The 18,035-nt window shown below is 34.8% G+C and overlaps 1 protein-coding gene across 3 annotated transcripts in view; it reads left to right on the top strand.

Moving 5' to 3' along the window:
• The window catches only part of LRPPRC (leucine rich pentatricopeptide repeat containing), a 91,608-nt gene that overhangs the window by 34,572 nt on the left and 39,001 nt on the right, over nucleotides 1-18,035 (top strand). For all 3 annotated transcript variants that reach the window (XM_059659964.1, XM_059659967.1, XM_059659966.1), the window contains exons 15-23: nucleotides 4,064-4,091; nucleotides 5,852-5,909; nucleotides 6,969-7,075; nucleotides 7,288-7,365; nucleotides 7,702-7,746; nucleotides 8,154-8,267; nucleotides 9,266-9,396; nucleotides 10,110-10,195; nucleotides 11,601-11,808. In XM_059659964.1, the coding sequence (XP_059515947.1) occupies nucleotides 4,064-4,091; nucleotides 5,852-5,909; nucleotides 6,969-7,075; nucleotides 7,288-7,365; nucleotides 7,702-7,746; nucleotides 8,154-8,267; nucleotides 9,266-9,396; nucleotides 10,110-10,195; nucleotides 11,601-11,808 (855 nt within the window). The remainder of the gene's footprint in view (nucleotides 1-4,063; nucleotides 4,092-5,851; nucleotides 5,910-6,968; nucleotides 7,076-7,287; nucleotides 7,366-7,701; nucleotides 7,747-8,153; nucleotides 8,268-9,265; nucleotides 9,397-10,109; nucleotides 10,196-11,600; nucleotides 11,809-18,035) is intronic.

Raw genomic sequence — 18,035 nt, forward strand, 5'->3', positions numbered from 1 at the left:
TTGAGAGTTGGAATAGAGATGCAAAATTTAGACAAGAGTTGGTACGTGTTTATTTTTTATTTTCTAGAGTTTTCAAACATTCACAAAAGTAAAACTCCCAAGTCCCCATCACCTGGCTTCAGCAGTTAAGATTTTGGCAATCTTGTTTCATCTATTCCTTTTTCAACCCACCTCCATCCCCACCCCCCTTTTTTTCTGGACTGTTTAAATTATATACTTCTTATTAGTCTATCTATAAATACTTTACATTTCAGAATTTATTTTAAATAAAAATAATCACTGTAGTGTTATCACACCTGACAAACTTAACAGTAATTGAGAAGAAAAATTCATCCAATTCTCTAAGGGGTACATGATACAGAAAAGGTGACAAACTGCAAGTCATGCCACTTAATATTGTGCACTTGTGGGCATTGGCCTCAAAAACTCTGGTATTTCTACTCTCTCCCCTTGCCATTCCTTAAATGTGGTAGACCTCTACAGGTTGAAACTCCTTGGAATTAAAGCTGTTCCTAACCTAACCAAAAAAGATGCTTAATTTATCAGTATAGGTTTTTATTTTATCTTCATATCTTGAGCTATCACTCTTCTTTCACTTACTGTTTGGAAAAAAGATCTTTTTTGGCATATGGAAATGTCAGGTAGTCAGAGGAGGCTGCTCTGTAATTAGTGGAGGGGTGGGTGAGATGAAAACTCTTGTGATATTTGAGAGATTGTTTCCTGCTACAGCCTACAGTTACGATTTTTTAAAAAAAAATATATTTTATTGATTTTTACAGAGCGGAAGGGAGAGGGATAGAGAGTTAGGAACATCGATGAAAGAGAAACATCGATCAGCTGCCTCCTGCACATCTCCTATATGGGATGTGCCCGCAACCAAGGTACATGCCCTTGACCGGAATCGAACCTGGGACCCTTCAGTCCGCATGCTGATGCTCTATCCACTGAGCCAAACCGGTCAGGGCTAAAGTTAAATTTTTATTTAGGTCACTTTATCATTTCTTCTGTTAACTGATTTCTCATTCCATCTTTTTTTTTTTTTCCAAAACTTTTTCTTAATGTGCTTCAGTGGAGGGATGATTTCATCATAAGGAAGAGGGTTCTAGAGGGGCATGGAACATGTTTTTGGGTTTTATTTTGGAACAAAGAATTACAGGAAGTTGCAAAGATAGAACACAGAGAACTTATGTACTCCCCACCCATTTTCCCCCAATGGTTATATCTTATGTAACTACTAGGGACCCAGTGCATGAATTCGTGCACCTAGAAAGGAACTGTGGACCGTGAGGCTGTGGTGGGCTCAGGGGCAGGTCTCAGCCCATCCTCCACATCCCCCACCTGGCCCCTCCATCCGTGGCCCCTGGTCCCCTGCTCTACCGTTCCGCCGCTGGTGCAAGTGGGGCCGGTGCCAACAGGGGTGCGAGTGGCGGCTCCAGCACCAGCAGCAGGTGCGAGCGGGGCTGGCACTTGGCAGCAGGTGCAAGCGCCGGGCAGGACCGCTTCGTGCAGGAGCAAAGAATTTTCAGTAACCACCAGAGGCTTCCCCTGATGACAGCAATAGTGGCTTGCCTTGGTCTGGTGCCCCAACTCACCTGCTCCACCATCCCTCCGCAGCTGACGCCTGCCATGTTCCATGCTCTTCTGCCTGCTGCCAACGCCCTCCGTGTTCCGTGCACACCCCCTGGTTGTTAGTGCACGTCATAGCGACCAGTTCGGTTGTTCCGCCATTCTGTCTATTTGCATATTACCTTTTATTATATAGGACTAGGGGCCCGGTGCACGAAATTCGTGCACTGGGTGTGGGGCAGGGGGGGAATGTCCCTCAGCCCAGCCTGCCCCCTCTCACATACTGGGAGCCCTCAGGCGTTGACCCCCATCACCCTCGAATCACAGGATCAGCCCCTTGCCCAGGCCTGACGCCTCTGGCCTAGGCGTTCGGCCCGGGCAGCGGGGACCCACAGTTGCAGCGGCCCCGTGATCGTGGGCTTCGCTTTAGGCCCAGGCAAGGGGCCCCTAGCTCCTGGGACTGCCAGCTTCGACCGTGCCCAGCTTCCCATCGCTGGCTCCACCCCTACTTCCTGCTATCACTGGCCAGGGCGGAAAAGGCACCTGATTCTCTGATCATGGCTGGGGGGCAGGGCAAAGGTGGCCCCAGGGCCGCCTTTGCCCTAACCCCCAGCTCTTAGCTCCCCCCTGGGTTTCTGATCACTGTCAGTGGCAGGGGGCTTCTTCCTGCTTTCCCTTTTGCCTCCCTGCATTGTGCCTACATATGCAAATTAACTACCATCTTGTTGGCAGTTAACTGCCAATCTTAGTTGGCAGTTAATTTGCATATAGCCCTGATTAGCCAATGAAAAGGGTATCGTCGTACGCCAATTACCATTTTTCTCTTTTATTAGTGTAGATAGTACATTACCAAAACCAGGAATTTTATATTGGTACAATGTGTGTGTATAGTTCTCACATTTTATCACTTGTAGATTTGTGTAACCATCACTACAATGAAGATACAGAACTATGTCATCACCACAAATATCCCCCTGGCACTACCCCACTATGTCATACTGCTCTCTCCCCCACCCACCACTGCCAACCCATGGCAGCCATTAATTTGTTCTCGATTTCTATAATTTTGTTATTTTGCAGTGGTCTCATAAAGTATGTTTTAAGATTGTGCTATTTTCGCTCAACGTTAATGTCCTTGAAATCCATCCAAGTGTATCAGTAGTTCATTCTGAATGTTTTTAAAGTAAAAGTAATTGCCCTGTTAACTCACTGTACCAAAACTCATTCCTCCCAAAACTGCCCAACCTCAGGTTTAAAAAGGCCTATAAATTTTGTGGGCATTTTATACTATAAATGTATATAATTATGATAAGTATATAAATTATATTTACATTGTAAAATTATAATTAAAACACATAGTCTTAGATTATATGTTTGAATTAAATATGCAAAGTTTATAGACATTACGTTTACAAAACTTAGAAGTAGTATAAGATCAGTGTTCATTGGTTATCTTGTTTTGTAAATGGATTTTCATTTAAACAAGCCAAATTTGGATAAGCTATTCTTTTTCCTTTCTTTGAAATAATTTCAAATTTACATAAAGTTACAAGAATAGTATAGTGAATTCTTACATACTCCATTTATTAACTTTTACATTTTGACACATTATCATTATTCATTCCCTCTGTCTGTCAATCCGTATATACACATAGTTATATAAAATTTATTTTTCCAAAACTGTTTGGGCTTAGGTTGCACATATCATGACCCTTATATGTCAGTATGTAATGCCACAGAACAAGGTTATTCTCTTATACAACTACAGCACAATTAGCAAATTCAGGAAACTTAACATTGATTGATTATTTTAGTCTAGTATAGTTTATGCTTCAGTTTTATCAATGATTTTCTTTTTTTGTATCCTCCCCCCAACCCCGCTCCTGTACAGAATCCGGTTCAGGGATGAATGTTGTCTTTTTAATTTTCTCGAACCTGAAACAGTTCTCCAGCCTTTGTCTTTTATGATGTTAACATTTTTGGAGAATATAGGCCAGTTATTTTATAGAATGTTCCTCATGATGGTTCCCTATGATTAGCTTCGGGTTATACATCCTGCCTGAAATGCCACAGGAGAGATGTTTCCTTGTGGAATTAAATCTAAAAACACATTGTCCATCAGCATCTCATTAGTGATGTTAATTTTGATCACCAGGTGAAGATGTTCAATTTCTCCATTGTATGGTTACTCTCTTTACCATTACAAGTAATAAGCAGTCTGTGGGCATACACTTAGAGACCATGCAAATATTTTGCTCCATCAAAGTACTTAATGATTCGTACCCAAATTAACTTTTATTTTGAGGATTCAAAGTCAGAGAGTCAACCTTTCTAAATTACCTTCTGAGAATTCTACTTATTTTTGGAAACATTTATTTACCTATTTGTTTTAAGCCTTTGATCTGTATGCATTACATATAATAATTGCTAGTTCGCTTTAACTTAAAATGTTTTTTAAACCACTGAGTTATTTTCAATCCTTTGCTGCCCTCTGCAGGTCTATGAATATAAATCTTTGGAGCAAGGTAAGTACTTCTAATACAGCAAATCATAAGGCGATGTATAAAAAGATATTAAGAGCAAGAGTTATGTTATACACATTTGTGATACATTGTTACAAGTTAGTGAGTTTAGAATCTTGAAGTTAGTTTTTAAATTGCCTTCCTCGATCATGAAATTTATTATGGAAGCAATTCGTGTCCTAAATTCTTCATAAGGTTTTTAATTTTTCCAAAGGACAACTGTAAACATTATTGCATTGATATTTGATCATACAGATTTAATAAGTAATTTTAAAATATGTGCATTCAGACATATTTGTGTAAGTGTATCTATGTGTGAATGACATAAAGACCAATTTTAAACTTGTCTTTTTAAGACGTTAACTGCTTTTATGCAGGAAATACAATTATCCTTATGTTGAATTGCAAGAAATATTTGTATCTTAATAAAATCAAAATGTACAATGTTAATTCTATTTTCAATTTAAATATTTTTTGAAATCTAAATTTTACTCAGTTTTGTTTTTAGTATTATGCTGCTATTCAAACTATAGTCAGGTATAATATATGGTGGAGATAGTTATATTTGTAAGTAATTTTTCCACTAGAAAGGCTTTTTTATTGGTTTATTCATTATTCAATGTGTCTTTGTTCACAATTTGGTATTAAATGTCGCTGTCTTATTTAATGTATGGCTACAACTTCTGATAAAGTGTATTGTCTATCTTCTATATGTCTGTGTTGATTGAAAACAGTTTGTAGGTGACAATTGTTTTACTTCGTTTTTAAACAGTTTCTACCTTTTGAAATGCCATTAACCATAGCATGATTTTTCATGGTGGAATGAAATATGGTTAATTTTATCTCATTTTCCATATTAGCAAATAAATAGTAGAATTAACTGCAGTTTGAGTTGTTAACACTTATAACATGTCTCAGGTACTATTTGAAGAGCAAAAAAAAAATTAGTTTAAAAATACACAAAGCATAGTTTAGTTCATGATTCCTCATATCACTTTGGAAAACAACTGTATGTTTTTGTTCTTATCTTCAGTCCAGGGATATATAGTCAGAATATTGTGTTCAAAAATTACAAGTCAGTGCTATAGATTTTGTAATCATTTTCATCATAAAATACATTTGGGGTTTTTTTTTTTTAATTAAAAATTTGCCAGCAGAATTAACTTTGAATAAGTGTAGTGTATGTGTTTTAGTGTTTGCGTCTTCAATTGATAAGAATTGAATAATGTGTGAGAATAAACACATTAGAACTTCTGGCCCCTTTTGTTTTAAGGCCATTAAAATGCCTGGGAAAAGATTGTTGAAAAACTGAAAATTAAAATAAAATAAATGGTCCAGGATATTTTACTTTATTATTTCTGTAATACTTCACTTAAAAGAGGCAACTGGTCCAATTTCAGCAAGACCAAAAACAATATGATGAGAAAAAATATTGGTTGATAATTCCTATATGCTCTTATTTATAGCAATTCATTTAAAATAATATATAAACAAATCAGTTTAGAGTTTTTCTTAGTGACATTCATAAAACACATTGCAGTTTTCCTTCAGCTTGTGTTTGTTTTGTTTTTGTTTTTAAAAGACAAACCTATTATTTAAGAACGAAACAATCTCCTTGGCAGGTGGGGGTGGTGTTGAATTACGGTGATATAGAATGATATCTTACTGGGGAGAAGCTTTATTATTTCAAGAATTCAATTTCAGATTGCATTTATTCTTGTTTGCTTCTCTTGCTGCAATGCACGAATTTTCTGTCTTAACAGATAACGGAACTGTTGTACAAGGATGGACGTTATTGCCAGGAGCCTCAAGGACCAATGGGTAGCGTTTCAATTTCGATGATTGTAACTTATCCACAAATTCATTCTTCTGTGTATTGATGGGCTAGAAAGATTACAGCAATAAACATTTTCTTTTTGAAAGTGAAATTTGAAAACATTTGGGGTTTTTTTATGTTGATAACCACATTTTGAGATCTATGAGTTGTTTCGTTTTGTCATATTTATTTTCTTAAAAGACAGGATTGGGAGGCTTTTTCTTTTTAGGAATTGAAGAAATCCTTCTTATTACTGATGAAAGTAGGCTTACAAATTTGTAATCCTTAGTGTTTATGTGATTTTAATGTCTTATAGGTGTTAATTTTAAACATATAAAGTAGTAAAGAGGTCTTGGTAGATTTTTTTCATTTAAATATAGTTTATTACATTATTTAACATTTAATATTTTTCATTATTGTATATAATGGGGCCTAGAATATAGGGTTTTCTATAAGAAGGTACCCTTCCTGAAAGTTTGGATTTTCTAGGTATTAACACATGGCCCTATACATTTTATGCTTGAATGCACAGAAAAATTACTGTTGTTATAAAACATCTTTGTTAATCTTAGTTTTTCATTGGCTAATAGGCAGCTCTCCACAGGATTGCTGTATCTGCTTATTAAAATTATTTAACTTTCTATACTCAACATTTAACAATCCTTTAAAATTTTATGTTTCCCTAAATGTTGCCCATAAAAAATTAGTACAGAAATGTGTACAAGGCATTTATTTATTCTCACTATTGTGATTTGGACAGGAAAGAAGTAAGGCCTTGGGCAGGACCACTTCTGTCATAGAGTGGTAGAAAAAATAGATTGAAGTAAGATTCAGTACTGAAAAGCTGTCACTCGGTCTGAAAATAATTAATATTCCTTTCACTCACCAGTTAGATATGTGCTCCCAAACCACATAATCTCTATGCCTCAGTGATCATTGTTGCCATTTCAGAGCCTCTCATCAGGGTGACATCTCACACCAAAATGATTTCTTATAAATTAATCTTGATAACATGACAGTCTCAGTAATTTTAGTGGAATGCTTTCTCTTGTTTTTTTCCACAGAAGCTGTTGGCTATTTTCTTTATAACTTGATTGACAGCATGAGTGACTCAGAGGTACAGGCCAAGGAGGAGCGTTTGAGACAATACTTCCATCAGCTGAAGGAGATGGTACCATTTCATTTTTTGCTATATAATGCCTGTCCTGCCTGACATGTATCTATTAGATTTGAAATTGCTGCTTTTAAGTACAACCAGACCACTTCTCAATGACATACAGGAGTTGGAGACTTAAATTATGTCTGAGATAATTTCTGTTAGACCAATTTCAGTTTGCTTGTCTAAAACTGAATGGTTTTTTTTTCTCCTTTCCTTTTGCACAGAATGTAAAAATTTCTGAAAATATCTACAGAGGCATTCGTAACCTACTGGATAGCTACCACGTTCCTGAATTGATTAAGGTGTGTGAGAACTAATAATTAACTTTTTTAAATGTTTATATATAAAATCACGTTAAAATTTTATTTAAATATGATGTTTAGCCCAAGAAAATTTATTTAAATGACAATTACAACAAGGCTTTTTCATTGATTGTTGGTAAATACTGTTTATATATTAAAGAATTCATTCAAAACATTTATTATAATGGTTAATAAAATATGACAGAATTTCTGGAAAATTTTGGAAAGATGGAAAAATAGCAGTAAAATGAGGCGAGACTTTGAAAATTTGCTTTTGACATTTGCTAATGTATTTTTCCATGTGTTTTCTAATGCTAATTTAAATCCCAATTTTAGGATGTTCATTTGTTGGTTGAAAGAGAGAAGACAGACTCTCAAAAAGTAAGTAGGTTTTTTTAGTAGATTCTACCTACTATAAAAACCACATTTAATGAAAATTCTAGACCGTCTTTATAAAATCAGTGGTTCCTAACATTTAGCCGACAGTATAACTCTAAGAAAGAAGTTGGTGAAAGCTATTCCCCAACTCAGAAAAATCAACACATCTAAGAAATTTTCATATAGTCTCAGGAGCTTTATAAATCCCTAGAATCCATTCACAGAACCCCAGATTAATATTCTTGATAGCATTTATGACATTTCAGAAAGGTCAATTTAAAGGGAAGAGTGGCAAAAACAAATAAATAAACAAACAAACAAACAAACAGAAGAGTGGCAAGGGGTACATTTTCTTTCCTTTTTTCCTTTTTGTAGTAAATTTTTTTCCTTTTTTCTTTCCATTTCTGTAGACTATTAAGGCTTCATCGTCTGATTTGGAGTCTACACTTGAAAAACTAAAAGCTGAAAATCAACCTGTAGGAGATATCCTAAAGCAACTCATATTAGTGCTTTGTTCAGAAGAGGTAACATTTGTTTAAATATTCAAAATATGCTATTAAGGCAAAAAATTCTTTATAGATAAAAGTATAGGCAAAGCCAAATAGAATACTTGTGATTTTTACAATTATTATACATCTTGCCTGTGAAGAACACAATTAAATGAAAGGTTAACTAATTTCCACTACACCTTGAATGGCATGTTTTCAGGTTGCAGTAGTTTGTTTACAATAATCTGCAAAGTGAATGATAGTAACAGCCATGATAGGTTTATCATACATGCCAAATGTCCTTTCAAGCCATGGCTCCGGTCTCTTATATCTAGATTGTCAAGCAACTGATACATGCAGTAGTCATTTGCAAGTCAAATATTACTAGATTGTTAATGCAGGGATTGAAATTCCATTTTCCTGCTGGAAAAAAAGCTCTTTCTGAGATAAAGGGTCTCTTGCTTTTTTCCAGCAGGCGTCCAGCTGTACTTTGTGTTTATTTTAGTGTGTGTCTGCAATTTGTGGCATATCACTAGATTTTTCCAGTTTCTAGTTCAATATGATTTGGTTGTATGCCTGTGATTTTAGGGAAAAAATATAACAGGTTTTAAGATTGTAACATGGTACTGTTAAATTCCAAAATATTTTTTCACATTACTTGGAAATTAAACTAGACTTTGAGGAACTTTGCAATGATACATTTTCTGTGTATGGAAATTAGACTGTGAGTAGGGGGTGGCTTGGTATATATTTAATCTGGAATGTCCTTTTTATAATACAGTACTAAAACATCAAATCTGGCATAGTGGTCTGTTTTGCATTACAGATAACAAATCTTTTAAACCGTACATACATGTCTTACCTGTTTTTCACAAGGTGAATGAAAATATTAAGGAGCAAGGTAAAGTAAATAACTTGAATCCATTTATTTTTAAAGCACTTGTAACTTTTTCTACACTTAACCATTAAAACAAGAAATTTTGTGTTTTCTTTTATATTTACTTATTCTTTTTCATGTCTATCCTTTATTTTAGAACATGCAAAAAGCTCTTGAATTGAAAGCAAAATATGAATCAGACATGGTTATTGGTGGCTATGCAGCTTTAATAAATTTGTGCTGTCGACATGATAATGCAGAAGAAGCACTGAACCTGAAACAAGAATTGTGAGTATGCTGGCACTGAAACAAATCAACCTTAATGCTGATACACTGTCCTTGATGGATCATGAAGATTGAACATTGCTCTCTTATGTAATGTAATTTTTAAAAATTCTCTTTTGGCAGTGTTTTTGCATAATATGAAACTCTTTGATTAATTATGGCTTATTTTCAGCAAAGAGTCTTTGTTTAAGTACAAGACATACTATTCCTTTAAAGCCAAGATTCTTCCGTCCCCCTCACCCCCTGTTTATACAACTGCATATCACAACAGTGGTGATGGTAACTATTTTATAAGGCTTGTTTAACAGTCTCCTTTCTATACTGTAGTGTAAACAAAATTCTGACCGTTTTTCAGGTATCTTTAGGTGTTTAATTTTGATAGATTTATCAAATAAAAGTATGTCTCTTTGAGTATTTCAATGTTCATTACAAAGTTGGGATCACCTAGAGTGCCATGAAGCAAGAGTTCCTTCAATTCCTATCATTTGCAGATAGAGTGATGCAATTTATATGTAGTGCTAGAGTTTTATTTCTTTTGTCTTTTTGACTATAACAAGTGAATGTGAATATAGCTTTAAAAATAAACCTTAACTGAAATGTAGAGGCCAATATTAGCAACAATTCAGATTATCTGATGAGTGATAAAATGGATATTGCTGTTCTTTATGCAGTTAATTGACTTTTAACATAATGTAAATTTGGCTTTTAACTTTTAGTGACCGTTTAGATTCATCTGCTGTCCTTGACACCAACAAGTATGTAGGCCTTGTAAAAGTATTGGGAAAACATGGCAAACTCCAAGGTAAGCCTGGGCATATAAAGGAAATATGTGATGCAAGTATCTTGCCACTGGAATAACATGTGAATTGATATTAATGGTATATCATGTCCTGCAAAGTGCTTGAACACTTTGCATACAAATTTGCATGTGAATCCAACCAGAGCAGCATGGACAGTGTAGGCCATTAGTTTTAATGGATTGGCAAGCGTGTCATTTACATTTGCACAGCTCAGTGCTTTTTGCACTTCTGCAGCTAGTTTTTATTAGCATTGCTATTTGGATTGAGTTTGAAGATCTTGGCTTATGGAACAATTTGCTTATATGCCTGCACTAATGGCTTTGTTTTTGCTTAAATGTCTGAAGGCTGAACATAAAACTTATAAACATAACATTTATTTAAGAATATGAATTTTGCAGCAGTCTTTGTCTTACCTTTTGATAACATTCACCAAATGTGCACTTTAACAAGTTTTTATTTAGAAGTTTTCAGGGAAAACCTAGATAATATATAGCTGATGTGCATACTCTAGTTTTCTCATTGTTGAGATAATGCTAAGCCTAATATAATTAATCACACTTGATATATTCTTACTGTTTGCTTGTTTCTTAACTTTCTCGTTGGGTTTTATTTTGAAACTTCTTTTTCAGCCTTTCTTTTATTCTAGAGATTTTTAAAAACTTATTTTATGATGAAAAATGTATGTATGAAGAGACTATTTGATTTGAAAATTGAATTTTTTCCTAGGAAGCCTTTCTAACAGAAAATTCTTTATAATGATTAGCTGCTTTTAAAAATCACTTTTTGTAAAGCGGTCAAAACATTTTGCCTGTGCAATAATTAAGAGCAACATTATAGAAATGCACTTATTCCATATCCTAAAATGTTTGTTTCTGCCTTCCTAATGAAGCTTAATGAATCTAATGTATTAACATGCAGTCTTTTGGAAAGCTTTCATTGGCTCTGCTTGGCTAATTAGTATCGACATAGCAAACAGGCCCTATCGGTATCAGACCATTAGTCTGGCTGTATATACAGTGTAAACACATCTTTATTATCTGGCTTCCTGACAAGCCATCTGCTGAAGAAACAATGGTGTGATTTAGCAGATGTTAGCTCTGAACGATAAAAGCATCCATTTAGGAGGATCTTAACAGCTATAGGGCAGACCGTACAGGGTTATGTGGTGCAGAGTGGGCACACAGTCCCTATCTATAATTTGTAGTCAAAGTTGCAGGGAAATGATAAAACCATGCTATTGTGGATTTATAATTGTAGTCTCGTTTAGAAATGCAAGTAGTAATTAACTTGAAATCGGCATTATACACTAGAATTTACATTCCTGCTGTGCTTGAAATGCTGTTTTAATAGCAGTTTGTTTTCCCTACATGAAATTACCTAAGGGTCTTTTGTGTTCCTTCCTTGTAGATGCTATTAACATTCTAAAGGAAATGAAAGAGAAGGATGTTCTTATCAAAGATACAACAGTCTTGTCCTTTTTTCACATCCTAAATGGCGCAGCTTTAAGAGGTGAAACTGAAACAGTAAAACAGTTACATGAAGCCATCGTGACTCTAGGGTTAATGAAACCAACCATCAACATATGTTCCCCACTGGTCACGCTATATCTGGAAAAGTAAGTTAATTGAATTTTGAATTTTATATGTTGGCATTAAAAGAAGGAGTCTAATAATTTAGGGATTATACGTTGTCACTACTCTGTGGTGCCATGGAAGCCTTGAAGGTTATTTGCCAAGAATAAGAGGACTTATATGGACGAGGTGACCTTTCAAAGCACCAGCAGCTCTAAGGTCCTGTGGATTACTTCTTGATGGGATGGTCTAGGGTGAATTTTTGTAAGGCACGTGATGATATTGCATGAAATCTAATTTTTTCCAGTTTTGAGCCTTATAAGTGTTAATTATTAATAAGTGTAAGAAAGAAGGATTTCCTAGGGTTTTTGATTATGCATCATGACTGTTAATCAGGTAACAGTGTAGCAGCATTTCTTTAGTGTTCCTTTTCTCTATATAGTGTTTTAACTGCTTGTACCAATATAGTTTTTCTATTGTAGAAGTTGTCTCTGTGCCTTGTGAGATGAATTTTTTTGATAGGGCAAGATTTACTCAGTTTAAAATTGTTCTATTTGAAATGCTCATATTAGTGTCCAATTTAAAGTATTATTTGCAATGCAAATCATGAAATCAACCTACTCTCTTGTAATGAGTGAAACATTTTAGTAAGATGATTAAGTACCCTTTATTATCTTTTCCTTTTGTGTGTGTTTGTTTTTTTAATTTCCTAGATCTTAACTCTTTTGTCATCTTTTCCATGGCTTAATGCAGGTTTTAATCTACTTATTTCCTGATTGGGGCTTTCTGATTTTAGTTTGGATGTTGTCCTATCAATGCCAGGAGGAAAAGGAAAGATACATCTTAATGTTCTTATATTTTTCCCAAATTTCTGGTAATTTTTCTTTATTTATTAGTGGGTATAATAAATATAATGAGTGTTTTAGTATTGAATTTAAAATGTAGAATAAAAAATATCTTTATGTTAGGAAATATGTATATAAATATATATGTATACACATATACATGCACATACATGTTTTATGAAATAATTCCTTTGCCATGCTATTGAAAAACGGTTTATCAAGTTAGATGATTGGCCAAATCTTAACCTTCACAGTCTCAGAATTGCATCCTTTTAAAGAAATAGTGATTCAAATAGTTACTGTGTTATTGAGTTCTCAGGTTCACAGCCAACTTTATATAGAAATCCTATAATTAATATGCTTCCTACTAGAATTTTTTTATTGTTTAAAAAAGACCCATCTCTGCAAATTGCATGTGGAGCTCTACATAGGGATTTGAAAGAATGGGCCCAGTGCCCAGAAAATTAGGCCCTCCTCCACTATTGAGCAAAAATAAAATAATTAAGAATAAAAATGAGGCCATGGTAGAAACGTATCTTACAAATAGAAATACTTTGAAGACAGAGGAGACATAAAAGTTTTCCAAAACAGGTCTGCAGATGGGGCTCATGAACCAAGAAGAGCTTACCCAAGGAATATGGAAATACCATGGGTTTCAGCCTTAGACTGGAGCTTCTCTGTGCTTTTGATTATACAGCACAGCCAGCGAATTGTATGTCTCAGTAAAATTTGACTGTCCCTGTTAATTGGACTAGAGAAATCTAAATTAGCATATTTTCTTTAACGATTTCTTACTCTTTTCACATACATGGAGAAATTATTACCTTTTATTTTTATTTGCCTGGGTCTGGGTTTTTTTGTTTTTTCTTATCTTTGCTTTGCAGAGATAGTCTCCATGACAAGATCTTTCACATTCATCTATCATAATTTAAAAGGTTTTTATGATTGTTTTAGGGTTACGAGGACAATAAAAAGGATACAGAGAAAATTTCATATTTATAAATTGCACAAAACAGTAGCAGCTCTCCTAGTTGGGGATAAGTTAAAGGAAAAAATTGACTTTGAAACTTTTTTCCAATTGTGTTTTCCCCAACCGATGGATGTTATTAGCTAATTCAGAATCTTGACAAGTACAATACTAGGATTAACTAGTCTGCCAAAAAGTCCACATGTATTTGATTTGATTAAATATGTTTAATCTTCATTAATATAATGTAATTGACCTTAGCAGTTAGGAGCTCAACTTGGGAATGAGCCTTAGTTATTCAAACTTGAGATAAAATTACGAAAAACATTCCAGAACATTGTACAAAATCTTCATCCTTTCATTCAAAGGCAGCATTTTTTTGGAATGTCATTGCAGTGACTCTAGAGAGGCTGTTACTTACACATTGTAATTCCGCAACAAAATCATGAGATTGAGTTCCTTGGAAAGATGATGTTTAAGATTCAGTAGATTTTAATTTTGAGCTGACTTTTTCAGCATTAGAAAAAAACATGGGAGAAATTAACACTGTCAGTTTGTTACTTGGATAATGTATAAAAAGCTTTCTGGATATGGAAAATAATATGTTTTATTTTTATTTATTTGCCAAAATAACAACAGGTTTGCCCAATTATAAACAAGTTGATAAACTAATCTGCTTCTGTATTATCAAAATGTAATATTTGTGTTGAACAGAAAAATAAGCAGAGTTGAACATTTTCATGTGTTCCTTTACATTAGGATTGTTCTATAAGTCAAGTGTCTACATGTAGTCCAAATGAATGTTATTTTAAACATTTTCTTTTATGGCTATTTACATTTTTAAAAATTGAGATCATGCCTGATTCTGGGAAATGACCTGAGTCCTCCATATTAAGGAAGAAAGAAATGCTTTAAAATAGGTTAAAAAGTTTTTGATTAGTCTTTTTGTAGTGATAAAGGAAATGAAATTAATAAAATCTCAACCATTAGGTTTAAAGGCATAAGAACTTGATGCAGTTTCAGATTCACTTGTTTTATAGCTAATCTACTTTTGTTTCATTGCATATGAAAAATATCTCAAGCTGTTTAACTGGATTATTTAGTAAAACTGTTCAAAGAAGCATTATTTTTTGCTTTCCAGTAAGGATTTTTCTGTGCTGATTTGTGCTATAATCTGTATGTATCCACATACATTTCACTTAAATGAATCATGGACTTTCTATATATCATCCTTTCAGAGTCTTGATAAATTAATCTTGAGTTCTTCATAAAGGTCATACTTTCTTTCTGTTAGCAATATGTTTTAAAACTCACAGTAACACTTTAATATGTTACATAAATGGGAAATATATTTTATTAAATGCTGGTTATTCTGTCATATACACTCCCCTTCAATTTTAGCATCTCCATTTGTACTGGATACTTTTATTATTTATGGGAATGCTTGCCTTCTAGAGTAAAACTCTTTATGTGCTGAAAGGAAATTAAGGAGGTTTGGCTCTTTTACTCCATTATTGCAATTAAGAATTTAGCATCATCAGTGCCAAAGGACAAAAGTGTTTCATTTGCCCTAGGGGGATAGGACAGTGATAAGATGATTTTTCGTCAAGGATCGTTGGGTCATAATTAAGTTACATTCCTGGCTATTGCTTTCTGAAGGATGATTGGTAAATGACAGGCTTCATGTGCTTAGTGCGGACAGTGTGCAGTAGGGCTTTTTCTCCCTCTGTCAGAAAATCCTGTTGAGCCTGATAATGTAAATGTGGCATTTTATTCTGAACAATAGAGCAGGGAAATGAGCTATCTTGTCTAATCATTCAGTTGTTTAACACCGACTTCCAGTTTAGACTCAATTGGCTGGAAAGCACTTGACATGTGAAGTTAGTTAGTGCTGTTCGGAATGCATGTTTGAGTAAATTTTAAAGTAAGTGACAGCTAAATTGTACCTAGGGAAATTACAAAGCCTTCAACACAGTTAATTTTTTGGGAAGGATTAGTTGTAATTGCAACACCAGTCTCCTTGAAGATTCCTCATTTATAGATGATGAACAGAAAAAAAACACACATTTTGCTCTTGCAAGGGTTGGTTCTCTTAACAGAATTTTTGTGAAGGTGATGGTTTCTCCTGAATTGATTTCTCTCCAAACTGCAGATGTGCTTAAAATTTATAGAACAGTTTGTTTTTAGAATATTACGGTGTTTTTCCCCCACCTTTAAAAAGTTTCCCCCCCCCCCCAAAATCCTTCTTTTCTCTAGTAATTGCAGATTTTGAGAGCTTTTTAGTTAGTAAGCCCTTTAAATAAATTGCCACTTCTGTAATAAAGCATTATTTTGGAGCACTTTATTTTTTTGGTTGTTAAAATTAAGTATACTCTGAAATTGAAAAGTTTACTATAACTAATGAGACTAAGTTTAAAGCTACTGATAGGTGAATAGATAGAGGTCACTGGTTGTTCTTGTTCGAAAAATTCAAGATCATATGAAAGACGTTTGTGATTATTAAAGTTATAGTGAGGAATTTGGGTCAGGAGTGCTTTGTTTCTTGGTACTTTTAAGTAGATATTTTTATGGTCAGTAAATACCTTATATGAATGTATGTCCAGTGTTTGTTTTTCTGTCAGGGACATTATATCATACTTTAATTTCATAACACGGACTAAAACCAAAGGTAATATCATGTTTGCCTTATGAGCTTAAAGTTTGCCTCTATGTAATAATGCAAAATTAAGCTTATAGTGGTTTTATGTAAGTTCAGGTTTCCTTAAAAAGTGAATTAGAGATTGCAAAAATGAATTTTTAATATAAGCTAAGTGAGTCTATTCATGTTAATAAATAAAACTTTCTTTTAAGTGATTGAATTACTTATTAGACTCAGGCTATTATGTATATATGTTCTTAAAATTTAGGATTTTAGAATCTTTCCTCTGTTCTGCCTTTATTTCATAGACTTACAGAATTTTGATAAAGCTTATATGAAGTTAATTTGCATCAATCAAAATATTTTAAAATGATTGCCTACTATTTTATAGCATATATAGTTTTATTCATGAAAATTACTTTATGCATTTCACTGAAATATTTTTTGGGATAGTCTAGTCATTGAACTATCACAGTGGAGTTTTTTAGAGATAATAGTAATTGGTTTTCTTTTAGTAGTTGAAGTTTGTGAAAGCAGTGGCTAAATTTTTTATCAGAAATGGACTTTGTACACTTTGTGACCCATGTACTATCCTATATAACAAAGAGCTAATAAGCTAGTTAGACCAAATAGCAGAACGACTGCCTGGATGACCTTCCTGACAAAGCCAGGGCTGCGAGGGCCAAGCCCCTTGCATGAATTTCGTGCATCGGGCCTCTATTATATATGTAAAAGTCTGAACGACTGAACTACCGATTGCTATGACACGCACTGACCACCAGGAGGCAGACACGCAACACAGGAGCTGCCCCCTGGTGGTCAGTGCACTCCCACAGCGGGAGCTCCGCCCAGCTGACTGAACCAGCCTGGCAGCAGCCACTCCCTCCCTCAGTAGTCCTGCGGGTCCAATCTCCAGAGAACGGGCCAGGCACTGATGGACCAGCGCTGCCCAACAGCGCCTCTGGCCTCCTGGAAGTCAGCCTCGAGCATCGCGGCCACTTCCCCCGCTAGATGCTCCGTAAGGAAGAAAGGATATAAAAGCGGCCTCCAGGTGGCTCCTGACAACCGCTCAAACATCCCGGGCCGACAAGGGCTTTCCTCTGCCCACTGGGAGGGCCGATCGCATCCCAGGCCCCCACCCTCTCACCCTCCTAGGAACCCTACCTGCGCACGAATTCATGCACAGGGGCCCTAGTTTGTATATAAAGTTTTAGGAATTATGCATATAAGAGTGGGCAAAAATAGGTTTATAGTTGTAAAACATAGAATACAATAATTAATAAACAATACAAGAATAAAACTGTTTTGTGTACTCACAATTGTAAACCTACTTTTGCTCACCCCTGATATTCTGAAATAAGTATGGAATCAAAGTTTTGAATCCAGAATTAATGGTTATCCACAAGATTTCTTGAAAAGATTATTGTTATTTCAGAGTAGAATTTTAAATTCTAATCTTTTAAAGTGTACAAAGGAAATCACAATCATTTTGGGTCACAGAAACTAGAAGAACACTGATTGGTAGTGTTGTGCCCCACATTTTGGGAATAAAGTTTCCACCTTTTCCTTGTGATATTTTGCTGCTCTTGCTGACTTTATCCTGCCTAATGAAAGTGGTATTTTCAGGAGATTATTTTCTCTGCTGGTGTGAAACATTTGAGCTGATAAACCTAATAAGCTCAAATTCATAGAACCAACCTCATAAGTATTAGAACTGGGAGGGAACCCAAAGGTCCATCAGTTCAGCCATTGTGTTAATCTTTTCATCACCACTTCTAGGAATGTATCACATTGCTGCAGCTGAACTGCATGCAGTACTTA

The sequence above is a fragment of the Myotis daubentonii genome, chromosome 12, assembly GCF_963259705.1.
Source record: "Myotis daubentonii chromosome 12, mMyoDau2.1, whole genome shotgun sequence".
Taxonomy (NCBI): Eukaryota; Metazoa; Chordata; class Mammalia; order Chiroptera; family Vespertilionidae; genus Myotis; species Myotis daubentonii.